Raw genomic sequence first — 10,014 nt, 5'->3', positions numbered from 1 at the left:
TATTGAGCCCTATTAGTCTTTCATCGATCTTGTAAATGACCTATCAATAGCATATGTTCATACGAGACGTTCTTCTAACTTTACTAGCGCTAGCGTCTCCGTGCCGGGAATACATAATAAAAGATCTTGAACACGTTAGTAAATCTCACGGCAGCTTTCAGAGATATATTTACAATTCTATGTTACATTTTCACATATTTAAACGATAATTTCATCAGCGATTCTCAGGAGAGAACCTATCGAGAAATTTCCGCAGAGCGTATAATTGTTTGATCGTTTGTTATCGCTGTCAAGGTAATACACGAGGATAGTTTCAGGCTCTCGTTACATTATACTTAACATAGGAACAGTAATGAGAACGTTAGCTGCGAGCTGCAGTCGCCGCCAATCGTTAACACGCGCGAAACTTTATCATTTCCAATATCATTTTCTACGAAAAGACAATCCCGTTGAAACCGCTATCGACATATGCGCATTTTCCCGTACCTATTTTATTAACAAGCGCTTCATGCGCTTAATATCGTTTAAAATCTTTTTACTACACGCCTCGCGCGTATTTATTCCAAATATTACATCTTGCATTTAATTCGTCAAATTCAAATTGAAACACTAGTACGCTCCTGTATGTATCATGATTAGTGCACTGACTTGAGTAATGTTACTTCGTTAGATCTGTCATTGCAGAGAAGTCATTGCTCGCAGGCGAGACGTAAAATAGTTATTTACATAGACAACCACATATTAGCTAAGCGAGAAATTAAAAAGAATTTTTTATTTCTTGCATAATTAACTAAAAGTAGCAACAGGATGTGGATTGTGTTTTTGACACATGATTAATTCAATCGGACGGTCGAATATACAGTATATCATACAGTAATGAAAGGATGCAGACCTATATCCATTTCGAGATTGATACTTGAAAATATCTTCACTACTGTGCGATATGCCATGCATGAGCACGCAAATTTCAGACAACTTCGGATTTTCATTTCAAAATGATCTCAGGAATCTGCTATTAATGGACATCATGATAAGTCTGAGACATTCCTATACTGCAAATACTGTATGTATACTGTATACTGCGAATATCACATAGAAATAAGCGCATAAAATACTTTCCATTGATAGACAATAGTTTAAATACTAAAAGCTGCATGTTACATCACACAATATACATACATATTACATGTCAAAATGTAAACGAATGACTCGATGAATCGAAAGGACTAGATTGCAATTCATTATCATTATTAACAACGCCTTCGAGGCTTTGCAATAAAAAAAATCTTCCATATTCTATATTCTCTAACATTCTCTTAATGATATTGCCGCACTTGCGTTTGAAAGCGTGAATGTGTGTGTTTGTTTTACTCCCTTGTATTAATTGTATATCTTGTATTAATTGAACTCGTGCCGCAAACGAGAATGCGTAGAAGACAAAAGATGTGACTGTGGGGGAAAAAAAACCAACGGAAGGCGTATCTGTAAGTGCGTACTTGAAATTGCGCTTTTCATGTTGAAAAATCGAAAGTCAATTGTATGGTTACCGCGCGTGGATAGATAGCGAGTTTTGATAAGATCGGAAATGATCTTCCGCTATGGGCGACCACTCTGATTCACATACTCTAGTAAGCGACGCGGGGTTGATTTACATTCGTACGAAATTGGATTGGAATCTCAAGGTAATTCCATCCGCGTTGCACATCACCGACTAGTCGTCGGGACCGTGCAACGTAGCGTAAGTACACTTTTCGTCGAGACCTTTGAAACGCGTCAAGTCGCAGCATCTCAAGAGAGCCTCGATGGGTCTTGACGGTGAGGTACCACCACCCAGCCGTTGTTTCCCGAAACGGCGGGCCCTATCGTCGACGCGGCAGCGGCACTCGTCAATGCCCCCCTCTGATCCTTCATGATCTGCAATTGCCGCGTCAGATTGCGACACAGTTTCAGCAGGGACTCCTGAAAGTCATCGCGTCAATTGCAATAATTATCGATGTTTGAAGCCTTTTTAAGCTCAAGAATATTTTAAGAGTTACATTATCATCAACGAGAAATCATCCATCGGCTCCAACGCTGCAAGCGAGTGCGAAATTTATGTAAAGAGGAATAAAAAGGGGAAACCTTTTCGTCTTCCAGCTTCCGTAGCTCCTGCTGCTGCCGGAGACTGTCGACGCTCAGATTCTTCAGCATCTCGTTCTTGTTCTGGCTTAACAACGCTATCTCCGTTTGGACCTTAAGGTATTCCTCAGCTATCTGCTTGTGCTCCTCGAAGATCTCTCGCGAGAGTTTGCACGTGTCGTCGGGCGTGAGAGGCCTCAGGTCGGCATCCAGTAGGCGGCAAACGTTTCCCAAGTCTTCGCTCGTGGTGCTGCTACCTATGACATCCCAAGATTTTATTACGGACGATAATAATCGCGAGACTATGATCGTATTCGGCTGCAACGAAATACGCATTATTAAGAGAGTGCAGTATATTATTAAATATACAAGCGTAAGCCTAAGTAAGCCTAAGTCTCCAGAATATTACAAGATTGCATGTTTGCACTGGCAAATGACTCGCTCGTGAAGGTTTTAGACCCAGCATCGAATCGCTTTAACAAATCTGCGCGCGTTTCCAGTCTTACTAGTCATCCGCAAACGTAATTTCTCTTAAATTCTAAATATGCTTCGAGCATCGGTTTCGCATAGAGAATCTGATGAGCATGTACTAACGCAGTAGGACCCAGCAGCGCTTGAGAGTGTCGGTGGCGACGATCTCCGGGTAGTCGTCGCACATGTCGATCATCTAGCAGCCGCCGCTCTCGCGCGAGCCGCAGTTACTTCGACGATGACGATTAACGTCCACGATTATTCTCCGACGACGTGGCCGATCCCGTCGGCATAATTCCTTTGTTCGGTTCTTCGCTATCAGATTCGGGTCCCCGTCCTAGGGAGTAAAGTGCCAGCCACGCAGACAGCGTGATAGAGAATTGCAGCGCGGCGATAGCGATATATCAGGAATCTCACTGGGACGGCTGGACCCTCGGTAATCTCACGACGGTATCGCTAACTCGATTGTTCAGTGGAATGATCCGGGAATGTACGGCCGTGTTAAAAAGATATATATCAATTCCCGGTCGGATCGGTCGATGTGCCCTCGATAAAATCGAGCTCGTATTGCGCGCTTGGCGACCTGCGTTCGGCGGAAGGTGCTCCTCCGTAGGGAGTCGGCTCTCTACTAAACAAACGTACGTCTATATTGAGGATGCTGACTCAGCCACACCTGCTTCTAAATACCCCCCACCCTGAGACTTCGTCGAGGAACGTCGCGGGGCGTATATGCGAGCCAAGAACAAAACCACGCTCTCCGCAGCTTGATTCATCCTCGAGAGAATTTCATGCTTGATTTTTTTTTTATTCGTCTTGCGGTCATCTTCGTCATCTTCCTCTATTCTTTTGCGCGTATTGCCTCATCTTCTTTCTCTTTTTCCTCAACGTTTCTTTTGCTCGTTTCCACAATTCGTCTCTCTTCCTCGCGTTTCCCTTGGCCGTTGGCGCGATGGTCGTCCTCTTCTTCGTCGTGCCAATCAAAAGCGAGTCACACGTCCTAACGATTAGTCGTCAGTTAAATTTAGTGCACGCGCACATCGCGGCTGCTATTGCGGCTACACGGGCCCTTTGCCAGGGTACACCACCGGCGAACTCCGCCGATCGACGAACCCTCGATGAATATAGCATGCCGAGCTCATATCGCCGTCCGATCGTATCTCGAGATTTGACCGCGATTACATTATTTGTACGGTCACTATACAAAAATACATGATCCCGTGCGAGGAGATACTTTTATCTGTTATATACACAGCATATGTCTTATATACAGCAGTGTATACCGAGGTGTATATACATACGTAAATTTTTACAAGCTTTATGCGTAAAGTTCAAGATGTTTAAAATTATAACGAAATGTGCGCACGCAGAGATCTATACACTAACATAAATATATGATCGGGAAAGGCAGAAAAAATATTGTAATATTAAACGATTGTTATACCTCCCCGGATGATTGCGTAAAGAGAATAATTATCGTGTTGAGCTAATAACTACGACGAATTGCGTACGTAGAAACGCATTATGAGCAATGTGCGTTAGTCGACGCAGACGAGAGACGAAGACGTGGCCGAGGAAGGCGCCCGGTGAGTCAGCGCACGGTGCTTAGTATTCTAGGCCGAAAATAATCTACTTCGTGTACCACAAAGCGCTACTCTGTAAGCTCAAAATGCGTGCTCGTGTCAGCTCGCCTGAGGCGTTGTGTCCATTAAAACGTTTCGCATTATCCGACATATTAGTCACGCTAACTTCATGCCTTTTTCGTAATTGTGCCGAAAGATCAGATATGATGAATTAATGATAGAAGTTAATGATAGAAAAAATATCTCCTTTATCATCACTGGTCGATTACTATATCGCAAAAATCCTGTGATAAACTTCCTATATCGATATTTATAATGCAAATACAGTGATTTATAGTATTTTACATGCCATATGTGCTATAACATTACATGCATTATACAATTTATGTTATATCTATTTATATATAATATATATATATATATATATATATATATATATATACTGTTATATACTGTTAAATAAATATAAATCTTTCTTGATACGTTCAATATTTCTAGCAATAACGCAATATTATTGTACAGTTAATTCATGCATCGATTGCCATATAAGGCATAAAACAGGTAATTCTTGCGCGAATGTTCCTGGCAATATGCCTTCAACGCGACAGAGACAGGTCTCGCACAGACAGCCAGTTTGGTGCCACAGCCTCCTTGCGATTTTTTTTCGTCACTTGTTCTGAGAAAGACTCGAGTGCATATTCAAGTACAAGCCTCACGAAACTCTTCCTGCTTATTCGTGAATAAATCGAAATCAAAGCGATCCTGTATGTACTATATTTGAGAATCGCGCACAAGAAAAAAAAAAAACAGAAATCAGAACCATCGATTCAGTAAAATGAAAAATATACTTTATACAAGTATAGATCAAAGTTAAATAAAAGTTTTTAACAAAAATATAATGCACAATTAGAATTTAAGCATGAAGTTTCTAATTTTTTTATTCAGTATATTTTTTCATGAAATAATTATATGTTAACTAATAGCTCAACATTATGTAAAAATTGCATTTTTATCTACATACATAAGCAAACCAAATTCAAAATACTTACATTGGTTATTTTTCTTCGTTTTGTGAACCACTTTGTCTAATCCGGCCATGTTATTTGGAATTACATAAGATGTGTCAGAGGAGCTCTGCAAATCCCAAGCGTTCTGCAAGATGACAAGATTTATAAAAATTATTTTTAATACAGACAAATATACATTTACATACTTTTGATATTATAAATTTAATAATATAAACAATATGTGATAATCAAAGAGAAAAAGTTATATGTGAGACATAAAACATAGAAATGTATAAACTAAATTACAGATACAAAAATAATATTCAAAATACGCACTAACAAGAAAATTACCAACCGGATCGCATTCCACATGCAACGGAGCAAGACTGCAGTTTTTGTCTTGTAACGCGGCGAGCTTGTCGTCACATGCCGTTGTATTTTGCGAAATCGATGATTTAACGTGTTCTAAATTGCTGTCCACACTCCCATGAAAGTTATTCAATACCGGAACTTCGTCGGGTATTCCTTGAAATCCTAAATTATTTTCTCGCGGCGAGAATTTCGTCGATCCATCGTTGACCGACGTTGTACGAGATAATGCAAAGGGTGATGAATTCTCTTCATTGAAGCATTCGTTAGTTTTATCTACGGGCTTTGGAATTGTACGAATGGTGCCGTTTGCGACGGAACCGTTCATACGAAAATCTAACGTACTGACTATATCTAGTGTATCTTCCCTCGAAGTTTCGTTTTCATCTATATCATCTTCACTACCTGCAATACATATATAACACGTGTGTATATATATATATATATATATATATATATATATATGCAAATGGAGTTTATAACGTTATGCACTAATCATGACATAAATATGTATTTTACATACTTATAGAATATTCAACGGGTTCTAAATGGCGGCTGAAAAATTCTGATAGCTTGGTCATTATCCTCACGACCTCGTCCATAGATGGTCTTTCTTCAGGTGTTTTCTGCCAACATCTGTCGAGAAAAATAACAAATATAAGATTAGGAGATAGATCTTATATATTTCAATAAGTATACATATTTTTGTATAATTGCGTGATTTTTAAACCATCATTCGCAAATATGAGAAACTTGTTTCATGAATAGTCTGTATACAAATAGTAGACTTAGATTTGTAAGTCAATAGATGAATTTATACACTAATGTGATAAGTTATTAGCCACGCTGTTCTTTTGCATATCTCTTACCTAGTCATAAGATCCTCAATTGGTTTCGGGCATCCTTCTATTAAAGGAGGCCTTTGTCCTACATGAACAGCCCACATTATCCTATAGGCTGAAGCACCAATATCATCAAAGGGTTTTTTGCGTGTTAAAACCTCCCACAAAATGATACCCCAACTAAATACATCGCACTTCTCTGTATACCTAGATCCTTCAAACACTTCTGGTGCCATCCACGCGGCCGAGCCTTTATTATTAGTCATATATGTATTTAAGTCACAGGCTGTGCCGAAGTCACAGATTTTAAGCATCTGTCCACCCATAACTAACAATAGATTGGGTGGCTTTAGGTCTCTGTACAAAATCAAATACAAATTTATCAAATTTACTTCTCAATTCAGTTTCTCGAACACGAAAGGACATCAAGAGCGCGCGTTAACGTTGTATTTACCTGTGTATCAGCGGTTTGGGCTTCATATTGTGAAGATAGGCGACACCACGCGCGCACTGGAGAGTCCAACTCATAGCGTGACTGGCAGTGTAATGTGGTTGAGGATTGCAATGTAGCACTGCACGTATAAACGTAAAATCTTAATACGATTTATTCAGTTTGCGAAATTAGACGAGACAATTTCTTCCGAGGGGCATTACCATTATATAACGATCCACCTTCGGCATATTCCATCACCAGGCATACCGGATTCTTGGTACACGCCCCATATAATTTAACAATATTAGGATGAGCGACTCGGGACAGTTGTCGAACTTCCACAGTGAAGGCTTTTCTCTCCCCTTCCGAATTTATGTGTTTCACGGCGACATCCTGCCCTCTCCACTTTCCTTTCCACACAACTCCAAAGGAACCCTTGCCAACTACCTACGAACGAATAAAGACCAACGATAAGTCAGCGAAATACAAGCACTCTTAGGGCCTGAGCAGAATAGCTGACTTATAATTCTAAGACAATGTTTTATGCTTTAAATTTCTGTTTTCAGTAACACACAATACCGTTTTGTGTCTCAAGTCTCACAAATATTGACACTTTGCGCATATATGTACAAGACGTGTGACACAAGACAGTATCGTGCGTTACTATCAACAAATATTTAAAGAACAAAACACACCGTCTAAAAATTATGAGTCAGCTATTCCGCTCAGGTCCTTAGCTGAACATTTTGATCTCATATATCAGAACATCGGGTAACAAAACTATATATTAAAAGAAAAAATGTCGTATAACCGTAAACGTTCCTTTTTACATATGGGTGACTTCGGTCAAACTCCGATTGATCGAATCGGACAATTATTTAATCGGCAGAATCATTAACAAAGTAAACAAAGTAAATAGTAAAGCATCCAGCTGTTTCACCTTTTCTGATCTAATCTTTCTTAACGTGCATCAAACGACGAGAAATTAATAATTCTGTTCGTATTAACATCACAGGTATCACTTAAAGTCTTAAAAAGTTAATCGCTCATCGAGTTAATAGAAGTTCGGCCGAAATCACCCCCTGTATTACTCTTGTGTACGACTGATCGTTCTCTCTCCCCTTTGAGGTTATCCTGCCGAGATCGAACGCTCCGTAGGAACGACAGGAGTACAGAACAGGCTTCGGCTGTAAGGATTAGCGATCGAGACGACGTTAATTATACGTAAGAATCAACCGGTGAGCGTTCGCTTTCAACGATCGAGAGAAAATAGAATACGATGCGGGAAGGAAGAAGGAACTACCTGCTCCGTTGCGATTTCATTGTAATCGATTTCCTCAACGAACTGCTGCTGATGGCCGGTCATATCTTTGCTCGCCATCGCGCACAGTCGACATCACATCACTTTCAGGGCACATTTAACCAACGAGTTGCGAGTGCGCGCGCGAGTCTGTGTTTACTCAAAATTGGCTGCAAACAACCTCGCGGTCCTCGCGGATCGCCATTTCCCGTATCAGGCCGAAGGGCACTGCACGGCTAATCCCGTTAGGACGAGCGAAGCGCCACTGGCGGCTCTGCGGGGGGGGGGGGGTCGAGCGACTGAAGACCGCGACGTCGGATGGCGCTCGCGGTACAATTCGCGGCTTCGTCTGCTTCGGCACTCTCGATCGCGTTTACGATGCGTATATACGATATACGTCTGAAGGGCAAGGGCATATTCTTTTAAGATTCGCTTCGCGAGTGCGAGACTGAGGGAACCTGATGTGTGACGAGAATATTTGGAGGTAATGAGGTTGCATACGTTTTAAGTTTGTTAAGTTCGAATTTCGACTTGATCTCGAAGTATACAAGTATTGTATCCGAAATCAAGATTTCAGATTTACTACGCACGAATACATTTATGCGCGCGATTAATTATGTCAGTCGTAGGAAACGTATTTGGTAAAATGAAGAGTTTATATTATTTATTTGTATATCGCGAAACATATGCATATACGTATAGGCGCGCGCATGTGTGCATACGTGTTGTACAAAAGATAAAAATAAAGAAAAATGATGGAGGAAAAAATTGGGTTACAATAAAGGTCTATGCCACTCTATGCGATAGATGTTTTTTTCGTATTTTTTTTCGTAAGTACAAGAATGCCTTACATTTCTTTAAATAAATTTATTTTACAAAAATATACAATATAAATAAAATATTTATTCAAAGAGATTAAAACATTATATATTATATTATATATATATGTTTTATATTTAAATATATATTTTTTATTTATATTATTAAAATGTACTTAAATAAATCAATTTCTTTAATTATTTCGCTTATTAGAAAAATATATTATATAAATCATTAAAGTATCAAAAATTCATGATATATTTTATACTTTATTTTCACATAAAATATAAAATGTCTCGTGAGAAATATTTGTTTATCAATTATCTTGCTATATATTTTTATTATTTTACGCTTATATTTCACGAAATATGTTTCTTGTACGTGATACAATTTTTATGACACTTCCTATTAGACTCGGCATAAAATTTAAGATATATATACCGGAATACAAATCGGACGAGATCGAAAATCCCGCGTCGTTACGGCAGAACGCGACGAAACAATACGTTCGCGTTATCTGTAATGCATAATTCCAGATGTGTACAGATAACGTTCTCGTGCCACGCGAATATTCGCATGCGAATGTGGCAATAAATGCGCGCGCGCGCGAGCGCGTCGTAGAATAAGGAAAGCGAGAAGGAAATGGCTCCCCCCCCTCTCTCTCTCTCTCTCTCTCTTTCGACCAAACTAAACTAAGCTTAAAGCCCCTTGCACAATGCCAGGCAACAGGCCATAGGAACAGGAAATAACCAAAAAATCGTTAATTACAACCTAAAAAATTCAAATGCTATGATTGGTTGGCAATAGGCAATAGGCACAGAATTTCGAACGTGACGGAAACTCTGTGTCTGTTGCCTGTGTCGCTGTTTATTCTGCATTTATACATGATTTCTGATTTCTATTCCTTGTTCCTAATGCCTGTTGCCGGGCATTGTGCAAGGGGCTTAACTCGCGCGCGCGCGTGTAATTGCGAGTTAGGGATATGCGGTTGTACATACGTATATATCGGGCCTAGATATACACCGGTGCCTGGCCTTTACGATGACCCATGCTTTCACCCGGTAGCGTCTTTGCC

At 39.8% G+C, this 10,014-nt stretch overlaps 1 protein-coding gene across 1 annotated transcript; it reads right to left on the bottom strand.

Moving 5' to 3' along the window:
- Positions 1-139: 139 nt before the first annotated feature.
- On the bottom strand, positions 140-8,346 carry LOC143898759 (mitogen-activated protein kinase kinase kinase 7). The gene is made up of 9 exons (XM_077408443.1): positions 8,124-8,346; positions 7,042-7,267; positions 6,842-6,959; positions 6,415-6,744; positions 6,069-6,181; positions 5,532-5,950; positions 5,219-5,321; positions 2,122-2,375; positions 140-1,959 (listed from the first exon to the last, which is right to left on the bottom strand). Exons 1-9 carry the CDS (start codon positions 8,199-8,201, stop codon positions 1,789-1,791), a joined length of 1,812 nt encoding a protein of 603 aa, XP_077264569.1. The 5' UTR covers positions 8,202-8,346; the 3' UTR covers positions 140-1,788.
- Between the last annotated feature and the right edge of the window lie 1,668 nt (positions 8,347-10,014).

Source organism: Temnothorax americanus, unplaced genomic scaffold (genome assembly GCF_048541705.1).
Source record: "Temnothorax americanus isolate GAGA-0224 unplaced genomic scaffold, ASM4854170v1 Scaffold24, whole genome shotgun sequence".
Lineage (NCBI taxonomy): Eukaryota > Metazoa > Arthropoda > Insecta > Hymenoptera > Formicidae > Temnothorax > Temnothorax americanus.
Note: the sequence above shows the minus strand (reverse complement) of the source record. Positions and strands in the feature narration are given on the sequence as shown.